Raw genomic sequence first — 14784 nt, forward strand, 5'->3', positions numbered from 1 at the left:
CTGAGCCTTTTCCAACAAACTGTAATTTTGCATAATAACTCCAGTTTGACTCGAATAGAAATGTCATAGCTTCCTGTTACAATGTCATATTATTACATAAATAAACGGCTTACATCTCAAATTTATTCAACAATTCAAATTCATAGAATTAAGTGAAAGCAAATGGCAATTCAGTTTTATTATTGGGCTAAAAAATTACAATATTGTGAGTCCAAATTGGCTCATTTTCAGGTACAGAGAAAATAGATTTACAAGTAATAAATACAGCATTTTATCTGGAGCAGGTGCAGTGTGAGGAAACCTTTGGGAGATGTGATGCATTGATAAAATGGCCTAATAAACAGATACTTAATCTCATGGATCAATTCATATGCAGCATAGATAAATAGAGTAATGCCTGCACACAAAGTTACATTGGTACAATCCCGGTTGGATCCTCTGTCAGGTCAAAATGCTGTTAATTCAAAATTTTATATTTATACAATATAGACATACAAAAAAAGAAACAAAGGACATCATCCACCAAAACAACCACAACAAAATTTACCGCACAGTCCAATGACACAACTGAGTACTTGCAAATAATACTATTACTGAGCAACTCTATGTGGGTCTATTTCAAGACCATGGCCAAGTACGTTTTATAATAATGAAATGAATGTTTAATTTGTGTGGTAATACACTTGAATATGCCACCACCACTCCGCATCCAAATTATTTTTACACGAATGCATTTTTGTGAAAGTGTTCAAATTATAAGGTTTATTATGTCACTGGTTGTAGAAACAGCTCTATCAAATACTCCGCATTTGACTTCACCACACGACAGACTGTATATCTGCGGTGGAAGTGGGCCAATCATGTTGCATTAAATCTAAGAATGCTTGCCATCAGTGACTGGCAGCAAGCAAGACCATACAAATAATCATTTTTTTCACAGGCCTGGGTGCAAAAAGGATGGATTCAGGTATCGTTTGACAAGAGAAGTTTCATACTCCGTTATCTCGGTCAATACCGGAATGGATAATAAGCCCTATACATAAAATATACCAACATGCTGATACATAACTGAGTACATTACATATATAGAAAGTAGGATATATACATAAAATACTTATTATACATTTACCAAAAATATCCCCAAAGTTTGTAAGTTATATAAAAGGATAAATTCAAATTTTTACATGACGGAATACACTAAAAATGTCTTTAACTTAATAAACTTAACTCATACACATCATGTTCTTTGTACTAACATACATGTATGTGATCATCAAGACTGCACAAGAAGCTATACCCAAAATATGTCCAAATTTACAGAATCTCAGTTTAAGAAGTATTTTATTTTAGAATCTTGATTCACTCCTCCTAGTGTTAGACATCCAAAAATATAAAGCATGGACACTTAACTTGCTTTGCCCGGGAGCTACTTTTGCAAAATGTTGGGAGGCAAGTGGCCAGTTAATAAACCACCGTTTATCATATATTTATCAGTATGTGTAATAAAGGGGGCAGCACTGTCGCCTCACAGCAAGGGGGTTGTGGGTTCGATTGCGGTCTTGAGGAACTTCTGTGTGGAGTCTGCGTGTTCTCTCGGTGTCTCTGGGATTTCCAGCTTCCTCCCACAGTCCAAAGACATGCAGGCTGAGTGAATCGCTTACCTTAAATTCCCCGTAGGTGTGAATGTGATTGTGAATAGTTGTCTGTCTCTGTGTCAGCCCTGTGATAGTCTGGTGACCTGTCCAGAGTGTACCCCGCCTCCCGCCCAGTGTCAGCTGGGATAGGCTCCAGACCACCTGCGACCCTGAATAGGATTAGCTATATGGATAATGAATGAATATAGAATAAATAAACATTTTTGACTCGCACTAGTCAGGTGTGCACAGGGGCATTTTTATTTGAGGACATTCAGGGCTTAGCCTGCACCTCTGTTGGGCGTCTGGGAGGATCCTTCCCCGGCACTTTTTTTTGGATAAACAACCTCTATTTTTATGCATTTTACACACTCTGACACCTTATTTGTATTCAAAGTACAAAAAAACAGCCTCCAGTGTGAATCAGTTTATTTTAATGGTAAATTAGAAAGTGTTCGGCAGCACCTTATCTGGCCTGCAGGCCCTAAATTAAGTATCAGTGGTGTAAAGCCTTCCTCAATTCATATTCAGCTCAGTACCATTATAATATGCATCAACAGTGTACATGACTATATGAACTCCACACACACACACACACACACACGTGTTATCTCTAAACTGCAGTGTGACGGGTTTTACATCCTGTGTCAGTTGGTGAGAAACTGGAGCTGCAGTGATGTGTTCTTACCTTTGGGGGGTGCACGAGCACCACATGTTTCAACAAGACTACACATCATGCAGTGGTGGTTTCATTTACCTCTAATGTTTTTCTGGCTGTAGATATGACAGCGCAGTTTTGACATGTGTTCTGTTAGTCAGAAATGCATCTGTTTCCTCCTCCAGGAAGGCTGTAAATTACACACCATCAAAGCATGACTTTGCCCAAAGATGGTTATAATCTATATTTTAAAGTCTCCCAGAGTGTCGAAGATTAAACAACTCATCCAATCACTCCCCTGTTGTAATAGTTTATACTACAACTAAAAGCACTGTACAGCTCTGTAGGATAGAACATGCTGAGTGGGAAGAGAGACAAACACTGAAGGAGCAGGAGAGAGAAGGCCACTAACGGACGACCTTGTGACTGAACTTGAGCAGGCCTGTGGTTGCTAATCTATCCCCGTCATTTGTTGCCATTTCCCCAGAGCAGAGCTGGCGGCCGCAGCAGATAAACAGCAGATAGAAACAGTTCATTTTTTACATCTCATGTCTTTTTTTTTTTTTTTTTATACACTTAATTGTCTCGTGATTCTTCCATTAGTTCTGATCATTCTTGAGGAGGGAAACGATGCGGACTTTGAAGGTTTCTCTTCTTTAGTGTGGTTTAGGATAAACTTTGGGTAAATATGGTAAATGGACTCGCATAGAAAACCCCTTGTTTCATGCTGTGACTTCAAGGGGCATTAATACACCAAATTCCCATCAACACGGTCCCAGGGGAATCAGGGCAGTGAAGCATAACAATGGCTGACTGCTAATGAAATTAAGAAAATATCGCCCACTTAATGGTTTTGTTCTGCTCTGATGTCAACAGGCAAAATGCTTATAATCAAAATATCTGCCTCAGAATTGGTTTATCCTCAAAACACTGATAGGACAGACTCTGTGTATGTGTGTGTGTGTGTGTGTGTAGTGTAATTAGTGGGTGGCGTGCCCAGATGTTCACAGGGCCGTGCATAAATGAAAGTCTTATTTCTCCTTGAGGTCTGCAGTCAAGCATGCACAAATCAGCGTGTGAAAACACACTCAGCAATGTGTTTGATAATTTATACATTTGTCTCAAGTGTGTGTGCCCACAGATTATGAAACCTGGCTGGATTCATTTGACCTTATCGTGACACATTGATTTTTAAACAATGAGGGAACTCATTTGAGCAACAAAATAGAGTTTATCCTTATTCTTTTACAACATGTGTATCCTCCTTACAACTAAAACCAATAAAGACATTTATAAAATAAATCCACCAACAGCAGTCCCATTAGTGCTGTCAGACGATACCAACGATCTATGTGAACTCTTTCTGGCGTCATGTCCTCGTACCTAGTGTGTACATGGTGCCCCTCACTGACTAACTGACAGGGAGTGTGAGTGTGGCGGTGCCAGCAGCAGGTGGATGGTTTTGGCGTCTGTGGTCTCAGTGATAACCTATCAGTTATCTCCCAGTCCTGAGTGAGCAACCCCAGCCCTGCTGCTCAGCATAACAAATACACGGTACACACATACCATTGCATTGCTGCCCATATTTTAAATACAATTTCATTACTGAGGAAATAGCAGTTAGAGGAAAATGACATCTTATAGAATGCGATTAGTCTAATCAGTTACAAAGACATGGTTACAAGTTTGATCAGTATGAAACCGTTATCTCTGGATTAGCTAGATATAGAAAATCACAGTAGAAAGTTAAATGTCTGGACAACTAAAGTACTGCTGACATCTATATAGAAATTCTGTGATGATGTAAGACATATTTTGAAAAGGTCACTTATGAGTATAGTCATTAAAAGTGGTGTAATTTCCTGAAGTACTGTACTTCAGTTGTGTACTTCCATTTTTTGCGCCTCTACTCTGTCACATTTTTTTATAATATTATTTTTTTTTACTCCTTGACAGCGCTCAACAATGAGAATCGATTTCCCCGGGGCAATAAATGCCATGTCAGGTTAGTAAATCTAGCAGCTTACTTGCCTGATTGTGCAAGTTGTAGAAAGGAATCAGACACATCATTATTTCAGATTCGAAGTGTCTTCTAAAGCCTGTACTTGTTGCAGATTAAACCACTTCTTTAAAATGCTTTTTTTTTACATGTTTATGCATCAGTAATAACTAACCTTTAATATGACAAATGCTAAAACCGTAGCGTTAGAGATGGCTTTAAAGAGAACGTAGATAAGTTTCACTTTCAGTTCAGTTTTAAACAGTAAGGTTTTAGTGAAAATTCATGTGTTTGGGAAGTACCGAGCATAGGACTGGATAAATGAGACTTGGATTATGCTGCATGTTGAGTTGTGTGAGAGTTTGTAAACTGATGTGTTTATATAGTTTTGCCGTTGTAAAATGTGGTCCCAAATCAAACTACAAGTCAATATGTTGGCCATTTTCCGTGGAGGTATGCAAGGCATGTGGGTGAAGTATTCCTTTAAGTAAGATTTTGAGTGCAGGACTTTAACCTGGAATGTTTTTACTCTGTGGTATCAAATTTCCAGAATATGAATACTTCTTTCGGCATTTAATGTTTTGAGTGTTTAGCTCTCTCTTTGACCTCTTTAGGAACAAGTAAAACACATGTAAGAAACTGTGATGTCATGAAACAACTTGTAACTTATCTTAAGTTCTTCTCTGTCCTTTGTATTCAAGCATGAGAGTGTTATGCATGAAAACCCCCCCTTTATGAGCACACACAGTGATGAGTAATAACGAATACAAACAAGACCTTGCCTTTGTGTGTAATTGAATCTGAAGCCCAGTTGCTCATCAACTGGCAGCGCTGGTCTAAATATAAAACCACTGCGTAAGTGTTGCACTTTAGTTGAATGTTTGTCACTTCTGCAGAATGGAGAATTTGCATACCCGCTATGTACAATTACACTGTCAAAGTGGAGCGCTGCCTGTACAAAGAGACCATTATACCTGAGCAGGGGAGTACAATGACCCTACACAGGAGGCTTTACTGTGGTCACGTCACTGAGCTGAACAGATGAACTGGGAATTCAAATGACATCATAAACAAAAGCCGTCATAACTCCAACCGAATAAGTCACACATTTTATTATTTCCCCAGTAGAGTTTCAATATGGTAACAGGAACTTTGCAAATACAAAACAGACCCGTGTAACACAACACCAAAGTATGATTTCACATTATGAATAACTGAAAAGGGATGAAGACTGAGGCAGCCGAATCCTGCTTTGTGTTTGTATTTACAACTAAAACAATTCTCTTATCAGTGTGTTTACATGTGCAACAACCTCAATAGAGTGATTTTATCTGACTTGATAATATCTACTAAAATACAGTTAAAATGAACAGAAAACATGAGTCATCCAGTGTAGAAACACATATATACAAATTCACACACATAGCTGGCAACCAAGCGTGCTGACTCCGAAACCTGTACAGCTTGCAGCTGCCTGTTTCTTCACTTCAGACCAGCGTGGGCATCATGCCAGTGTTGAGGTGGTGTGTGTATTGTAAGGAGGCGGAGGGATGCAGGGATGATGGTGCTGGGATGAGATGTGGTGTGTGGCTGTAGGTGAGGAGAGTCCCGGGGCCGAGGGAAAATGACCCGCAGTTGTCATCCAGAGAGGGAGCCTGAGGCATCGGCTCAGAGTACTGCTCAAACATGGCGGCCTTCTTGCTCTTTTTGTTCTTGTTGGACACTTTCCTGTTGCGCGTTTGGATGCAGTCCTTCTTCATGGTAAGAGGCCGGTTGACCTGGGAAAAGAGCAAAGTCAGAGATTTTGTTTACAAGCAGATTTTAGGTTAGTTTGGGAGGATTAAAAAAAAAAGAAGAATATAGCTGTGAGTTTCATCCAGGCTGACTTACATTGTGCAGTTTAAAGTAGAGTCCACAAGCATTACACACAGGCTCTCCATTGGCGTTGCGTCTCCACAGTGTTGTTATGCTTGTGTGGCAGTTGGCACACAGTGTGCCTGCCCGCTTGCTGACAATCTAAAACAAGGGTGTAGGTTTTGTTTTAACATTTGGGGGGACATACATGAGGTGGGGGGTTTGGGGTCTTCTGTAAGAAAATTTTGAGCATGAAACACTTTACTTTGCTGCATTGTGGTGAATTTTTATGCACTAATATTACTAATATTATACACTTAATTTTGTCAAAATAAAACTCAACTGCTACTTTCATGTATTACTTAAGCAATTGTTTATTATTTGTTGAATACATCACAAAGCACATCTATATCTGTGTATCAGAAAGGTGTGTTGGTGTGTGTCTCGTACCAGTCTCTTCTTGGGTCGGATTAGTGGTCTGTTCTGGCCGTTCATCTTGTGGTACAGTCCACAGGCGTTACACAGGTAGTGGCCTGTACCATCACGACGCCACAGAGGGGTAGCTGTGGCTCCGCAGTTAACACACTCTCTGGCCTCTGTTCAAAATCAAAAGTACACTGTTATTAGTGAACTTCCTGGTGTATCAAGAGGTTATTACAAAATGCATGACATTACAGTCACATTTCTCAGCAGATGGATTTGCCCAGTTGTCATGTATGCATTGTGGATTTTCCAATTTACATTTTTCTGAGCACTTTAAGGACTTCTTGTTCATGTTGGCTTAAAAGTAAAAAGAGAATTAAGTTAATTGTTGACCTGAATTTTTAGGAGTAATTTGACCATAGCCAAGTGCAGTGGCAGAGTGAGGTCATGGGATACGACTGAAAGTTCCAGAGCAGCCACTAAATGGACCTTGTGGTGGGATTGTTTTGTTAATTGCTGCTTCCAAGGTTAACAATGAAGTCTAAATTTTAAAGATCTTAATTTTTAGATCACTGACTGATCTGAAATCAGAGAAAATTCTCACCTGGAGTGGATATCCTCATCTTATTGCGGAGTTTAGGGGAGTATGAGGGGCTGATCCACGCTCCAGGGCTGTTGTAGAGGGCAGTAGAGTTGTAGTCTTGTGGGCCTGTCATGTATGAGCTGTAGGGGCTCAACATGTGGGGATGGGAGTGGGACGATGGAGTGTACACACTTCCAGCAGCAGGAGTCAGATTCAGAAAACTGCTGCTGGCTCCCAACCCTCCCAGTGGGCTCAGGCGCTCGGCTTTCAGGGCCTCCTGAAGCCGGGGGCTCTCCCTGCCCTCTCTGCTTGGAGACAAGTATCCATCCCTGGAGGTGGTGAAGGTGGAGGTGACGCTGGGGGTATAGAGGGAGGTCGAGGTGTGTGAGTGCAGTGGGGTCTTGGTGAGGGGGCTGCCGCTCCAGGTGGAGGCAGGGGGGTTGTAGGGTGAGCTCAGGTGGCTGCCAGGCCCGTCCAGCAGCTGGAGGTTGCTGAGGAGGCTCGGTGAGGTGTAGACCTGTCGAACTTTGGACAGACAGAACAGATTAAGTCAGATTATGATGTGGATCTTGGATGAGAAGATGGATTTGATGGGCAACAGTGGGTGGGAGCACTGACCCGAGCTGTGTCTGTAGGTGGGTGGTGCTCGGCTGTGGCTCGGGTTGGTGAAGAAGGAGGGCAGGTTGGTGTAGTCTGTGTCCTGGCTGGAGAAGAAGGCCTCTCCATCATCTCCTGGAGGCAGCAGGCCAGAATCAGAGGAGAAACTGGCCAGAGGGTCTGAGCTGAGCAGGGCTGGAGACACCCACTGGGACTGCTCTGATGAATCCTCCATGCTGACAGAATAAACCTCAACCTATAGCACAACCACAGGGGGATATGAGAAATCTACAGCGCTTTAAGATTTCTGCCAAATGCATCCTGTCAGGAGTATATTTTAAAAACTTAAAGCTGAAATCAGATTTTATTTTTTGCAGCAGTGGTAATGCATGCCACAATTAACTGCATCTGATTTACTCTTGATTGAAGCAGATACATTATCACCACACTCTTCACTTCATAATAACCAGTGAAACTTGAAGTTATCAGGGACGCGATCTCTCGACAGCAGGCTTCTTCAAACTTCCTTTTCTAGGATCCTCATTTGACTGTGGCTGAAAGTAAAAACTAAAAATAAATGGGTCTATAAACGTAGTGATGCAGCTAGTGACCAAACGGTTACTCAGTGGCCTTTCCTACAATAGGTGTGCCAGTTACAAGAATGCAAAATATGTGTCCTCTGGGACGCCATGCAGGGTGGACAAACAACACTGCACTCCAGCTAAAAAAAGAGATTTTTTCTAATTGAAAATGTTCACAGCAACTTCTGTCACTCTGCCCGAAGATTGTGTGTCATTTTCACGCCAGGCTTCTCAATTTCTGAGTGGTATTCTTATTAAGTAATTGTTCAGTGGTGCTGAAATAAGTCATAACTACAGTTAAGTTACAATTTTTAGTCCTTGAGATGAAAAGCCCATTTGCTGCCCTTAAAAATATTTTTAAAATTGCTGCTGTAAAAAAACTGATTAAAGTGGATAAAATAATAAAAGTGCAGAACGTCAAAGCAATATTATGAATATAACAATAACAGACCCAAGGCCGCTCTTGCTCCATATCTTTAGAGGAAAGAGAAGAGGAAAGAGAAGAGGCTGATAGCATCTGATAAAGTCTGAGAAAATCTGATAGACAGCATTATTATAATGCTAAATATATCCAGCTTGATATCACATGACTTAAATCTCATCTGATTAATAGAAATCTGTTAGACTTGAAATATGACAAATGTAAAAACACGGCAGAGTGAAACGGCATTTTGTGGAGAGCCGATCACATGAGATTACACTCAGGAATCCAGAAGTAAAAACACAGTTATATAGATTTAATTATTTTAAACTAAACTGCTTTTTCAAATATTACCTTAATGAACTTGAGATTTAATTATTATCCTAATCGAAAGATGAATGAGTGGGCATTTATTTATATTAATACATTTAACATGAAAAGGATGAGATATTTAATTTAACCCCAAGTCACCTAAAAGAATAATGATCATGATGATAATTGATCCAAATTAATTTTATCACTAATTTACACAGACCCATGGTGATAAATTTAGGGGAAAAAACCCAATAATAATAATATTAATGATAAATGATTAAATTAAAAAGGAAACAGAATCTCCGTCACCTCAAAGCAAAGTCCTCACCTCTCATATCTCTACAATTCCCAGTCAATCAACTAATAAATGGCCTTGGGTGAAACCTCACCAGTGAAAGTCCTAAACACATGAATATGCTTTCACAAGACTATTCTTTACTCAAGCAGCTGGATGATATTCTGGTGTCTGCTGAAGAATAAGACCAACAGGAGACAAAAAGCTGAGGGGTCACCTACCTGAGTGGATGTCACAGACGAGTAAGGTGAGCGGTACAGCAGGACGCAGGGTTAAACGTATGGGGCCAGGTGGAAGGTGGAACAGCTCGACCGTCTAGCTCACTGTAGGCTGATGGCTACAAGAACAACTTCTCCAGCCACCAGCGAAGTTTAGGGCTAAGAGACAGTCCGTGGGAGGGGTTGGGGACAACTTTTTTGAAAGACACACCTCTTTGGTCCAGAGAGAAAAAACTGGTAGATGTAACATGTAACAACTCTCAATGTGTTATCATGTCTAACTGTAATTTAGGCACAAATAATGTTGTTTTGTCAAAGGCTTTTTCTAAAATGAGTGAAAAAGGTGAAGATGTCAGCTTTAAATCTTGGTTCCTCTGTCCTTCCTTTATAGCTGTGTGTGCTGGCAGTGCAGTACTGATAACATGTTTGTATCTGTGATGGTTTCCAGAGAGCACGCACCACTTTGAAAAGCATATCAGCACCAAACTATACCCAATATCAAACAATTAGTTATAGCTGTTAGTTATTTTGTGCAGTTATATCTTTATTTGTATATGTCGACACATAGATGTAACATGAAGGACTTCACACAGCTTTTTCAGGCAGAGCAGGATGGGAGCTTTTTGTCTGTTGATGAAATGTGCATACAGCCCCTGATAAGACAGAGCCCACATGGAAAAAGAGTCGACAGACATTTGAACAAAGCAAATATAAAATGCAAAGACTCAATTTCTTTGTGGTCCAGCAAAGCTTAGAGTGGAACACAGTAATGCAAATCAGGAGAGGAGCTGCAATCATGGGGGAGAGATATGGTCTGGACATGGCCTGGCAGCGCACAAGCCTGACACTGTCCCAGTCATTTGATAGTCAAAGCAGCTCCCCGACTTTCCTCTCTCTTTGTTCATTTACAGTTTTCAGGGAAATCAGGGGAGAAAAACAGTTGGGAAGAGCTGAGGCCTTTTTTTATTTGCAACACTTGGCCTTTTTCCTGCATTTTAAGAACTTGCAGCAGTTAAATTGAAATGACATCCTTATAAAGAAGTGAGATAAACCACATCAGTTAGGTCAGATGCAAATCAATACCTACATCAAGGTAACAGTGGTGCAAAATTGTAGCTGAGTCACTTATTTCCCTAAACTTTTCACTCTTTCTACAGTTGCTTGGCATGAAAGTGTCCCGCAGCACTAACAGATATAAACTGCAGATTACAGTAAAAAATAACGCCCAGGATTTTTTTTATAAAGATTATTTTCTGGGCCCTTTTCCTTTCGTGGATAAACAGGCAAAGACTAACAAGAAAGGGGGGAAGAGAGAAGGAAGAAAATGCAGCAAAGGACCCAGGTCAGACTTGAATACTGGCCTCTGTAGTAAGGACACAGTCAAAGTACATTGGGTGCACCCTCTGCCAGGTGAACCACTGCTGTGCCCCAGTGCCACAGAATAACTACATCTCTAAACAGAGACGTAGGATACTGAACGCCCCCCTTCATTAGGGCTGTAGCCGCTACCATTGAGGACACTCAGGTCATGTCCTTGATATTTTTGTGGAGAAACCCATAACATGTGTGAAGTGACATTTTCAGTGGTTTATCAGCTGTAACCTGCTAGTGTAGTGATCCCTGACTACAGCAACTTGTGTTTTATATGGTCTCATATAATCATGTTGTTTTTTAAAGATCATTTGTTGCCTTTATTGACAGGACAGGTTAAGTGTGAAAGGAGGAGAGAGAGAGGGGTTGGCACGCAGGATGGAATCAAACCCGCAGCCACTATTGCAAAAACAGTGACTTTGTACGTGGGACACCAGCTCTACCAGACAGCTCTGCCCGCTCTGCCTGCTGAGCTGCTGTGCACCCCTCATGTCATTTTTCTTGAAGGGGTTTTGTTATCTATTATTTTTGCAATATTTACACAAAGCTTGGACTTTATATTTTTAAGATGTGTCAAACAGAACAGCATCAGTGGAAGACTAATTATTGTTCCAACCAAACCAGGCAAATAAACCACACTTCTTAACTATAAAAGCTTCAGTTTTGTAGAATCGTGCCTTCATCCCTGTTTTTGATCCCCTTTACATGAAATTAAAATGTACTCTCACCGAGGAGGGCATAGACTGCTGAAAGTTAAAACCAAACAGGGTGAGGAATTATTTTATTAACTCTGGTTGATGTATTTTACAGCATGACTGCACAGAGGCTGCTGGTAGTGCAGTTCTTTAAAATATTATTTTAGGCATTTATTTCCTGACAGTCTTTTGAGAGGTGGCAGAAAAAGATAGGACAGTGATGGAAGACAAACCTTGTGCCACTGCAACATCCCTAATGCAATTTATTTTTCTGGTTGGTGTATGGATACAGGCTTGCTTTTGGCACTGTTGTCTCAGCAAGAAGGTCCTGGGTTCAAAGTTTGCAGATAAAGTGGATTGAAAACTTGAAATTGCCTGAATGTGTGAATGTATTTCAGGACAACCTGTGCAATATGTAGCCTGCCTCTCGCCTAGTGCATGCTGGGTAGGATCCAGCTAAACTAAGGGAATTATTAAAAATCATTGAAAGTTTTGGAAATTGTTGTGTGTAAGTAATGAAACATAACAGCAAATTTATTTTCTGTAGCTGACGACGTAACATGGCTCTAATATGCATCAATGCGTGACAACATTTTGTTCACTATCACATATGTTTTCTTCAATCTCTCCCCATGTTCCACCTCTCCCTTCATGTATACCAGCCAGCTGAAATTATGTTTTAACAGAGTTTGAATCTGATATGTTTAAAGAACAATGGTTAAGTGAGGCAAAAAAAAACTTGAAAAGTCCTGAAAAAGTTTTGAAATTTTCACCATGAAAATGTGTGGGAACCCTGAACAAATGCTGCTAATTTACTGTGTTATCTACTTAAGTTTATTCCTCCCCCCCCCCACTTGATTTACTGGACTCTTAAGGGATAATAATAATGACACTGAATGGGAGCCATGAGCTGCCTGAGTGTGTGTGAATGAGACTGATATTAGGAGTGAAATGAAGTCTCTGTGGCAGTGTGGACAGCTGGGCAGGGATGTGGCTGCTGCCACTGTGTGAGCGGGCTGCTCTGCTCTGATAAGAGGTTATCAAGATGAAAGGAGGAGGCCAGGAATTACAGGCCCGCCGCTCGCTGTCATACAGCAGCACAGACGTACACACAGACCTACAGGACATTGCAGCATGTTCGTGGTCGTGTCATGTAACTCATAAGCATGCACAGACAGACACACACACATGACATTGCCCGCTCAGTTGACGGTATCTCGACAGATGCAGTGTGAGCTGAGTTGGGAGGTTGTGTGAGCTCCTGGTGACGGATGGTGTTGTGTGTCACCAGTGGACTTTGGGGACAGCTTTCTAATTCCCAAGAAACAGGCTTCTGTGTAGGCGGTGGTCTTATCTCTACTATGCAGGGCGGCAGCAACATGCCCAGGAGAGCTCTCTCTCTCTCTCTCTCTCTCTCTCTCTCTCTCTCTCTCTCTCTCTCTCTCCCTCTGTCACACACACACACACACACACACACACACACACACACACACACACACTGTCCTCCCCATCGGTCTTTAGTTTTGCCCCTTTTTCTACTTACATTTTTAGTCAACAAGGAATAACAAGAACACATGTGGTTTCACGTGATGTTTTGTGCTCAGGCAGTGTGACATAAGTTTATGTCTCCTGCAATGACTAATAAAGTTAGGTTGTTGAGGTGGTTGAGTGGCCAAAGCTTTGCACTCCAGTGCTGCTCACTGAGATATCATGTTGTTTTATATTGCTGATTTTTGTGTAATCTCAGTATTCTGCTGCACCTCTGACTCTCAACAAGACACAGATATGCAAAAGCATGTCAACGTTACCTCAGTGTGTGTAACTAATTACTTCTCTCACCTTTTTTCACTTTTATACTCATTTCATTTGACTTATTTTTACTGTAGTGCAGCTTCCTGTTTTTTTTTTTTTTTTTTACTTTATGGCATTATGCTAATCTCTTAACATCCAGTTTTTCCCTTTTATTTCACCTTAAGTAGCTTTAGGCTTATTAAAATCATCTATCTGGTAGTATCATTAATATACTGCATACTCTGTATTAGCTTGTTTCAGCTCTTCAGTAAAGCTTTATAATGTTTACACTGAGTGAAACATTCAGACCTGAATCTTTTTGTAGTTTCAAAAGAATGTTTTGTTATGTCAGCATCTTTACATCAAATAGAAATATTCTAGATGACATATGTGTCATTTCATACACATTTATCCAAAACCCATCCTGTCATATTTGGCATCTTTTAACACTAAGAATTTAAAGAATTAAATAAACAGTTCTTTGGGTTTTAACTATGTTTGGCTACACAGGATGGGTTTTGTTATGACCAAGTATTGTTTTAACTGTTAAACCTACAGAATTTTCAAATATATTTTAAAGGTTTACTGTGATATTCACGATTTAAAATAAATTTAAAATAAATTTAATTGTATTTCATGAAGGCAGATTAATTTAAAATGTTTACATATTACTCTGATTGAGAAGAAAAGCTGAAAAATCAAAATGGCAAATGTAGGTACTTGAACTTGAATGTGTTTCCTGCATTTACTTTGAATATTGAGCATTTTTTAAAAGAATTATATGATATAACTTTAATTTCAGCTGAAAAACAGATTGTGAAAAACAGTGAATCACTTGACATATTGTAAAGTAGACATCACCACCTGGAGGACTCAACAGAAAGGAAATCCTTTGAGAAAGGTGAATCACCTGAGGCCTATACTGCCCCCCTGTGGTACAAAAAGAAACGGTCCAATATAATCCACAGTAGATTACATGTCAATTGATTTTTTTAAATTCAAAATTACTGTTTTACAGTGACGTCAAAGACAGAAGAGAACAGAGGTCATCCATCCTTTTTTATGAAAAACTGTATCTCTGAAAATATAGAGTAACAACAGAATAGAGCTAAAGCTAGAGCTGTTTGTGTTTTTATTTCTGCAGCACAATCACCTACTCCTCACTATACTTTGTCCCAACTTTATTGAAAAGTTTTATCTATCTATCTATCTATCTATCTATCTATCTATCTATCTATCTATCTATGGTTTTTTGTATTATTGTGACTTTTATTCTGCAGGCAGCTGAGTCTTTGGGTTGTGACTCAGACAGGACAGAGGTCAAATTACGTGCCAACCACACAGAGCTG

General features: G+C 40.2%; 1 protein-coding gene across 1 annotated transcript; it reads right to left on the bottom strand.

The window, feature by feature from the left end:
- Nucleotides 1–5388: 5388 nt before the first annotated feature.
- Nucleotides 5389–9739, bottom strand: gata1a (GATA binding protein 1a). The gene is made up of 6 exons (XM_033625860.2): nt 9582–9739; nt 7770–8004; nt 7173–7676; nt 6596–6741; nt 6182–6307; nt 5389–6069 (listed from the first exon to the last, which is right to left on the bottom strand). Exons 2-6 carry the CDS (start codon nt 7981–7983, stop codon nt 5779–5781), a joined length of 1281 nt encoding a protein of 426 aa, XP_033481751.1. The 5' UTR covers nt 7984–8004; nt 9582–9739; the 3' UTR covers nt 5389–5778.
- Between the last annotated feature and the right edge of the window lie 5045 nt (nt 9740–14784).

The sequence above is a fragment of the Epinephelus lanceolatus genome, chromosome 1 (genome assembly GCF_041903045.1).
Source record: "Epinephelus lanceolatus isolate andai-2023 chromosome 1, ASM4190304v1, whole genome shotgun sequence".
NCBI classification, from domain to species: domain Eukaryota; kingdom Metazoa; phylum Chordata; class Actinopteri; order Perciformes; family Serranidae; genus Epinephelus; species Epinephelus lanceolatus.

Bases quoted from the DNA above. Each gene is read 5' to 3' on its own strand.
- gata1a (XM_033625860.2), bottom strand. From the start codon at position 7,983: ATGGAGGATTCATCAGAGCAGTCCCAGTGGGTGTCTCCAGCCCTGCTC. The intron at 7,677-7,769 runs GTCAGTGCTCCC...GTCTGTCCAAAG, and splicing joins CACCTACAGACACAGCTCGG to TTCGACAGGTCTACACCTCA. The intron at 6,742-7,172 runs GTGAGAATTTTC...GATTTTGAACAG, and splicing joins GATGAGGATATCCACTCCAG to AGGCCAGAGAGTGTGTTAAC.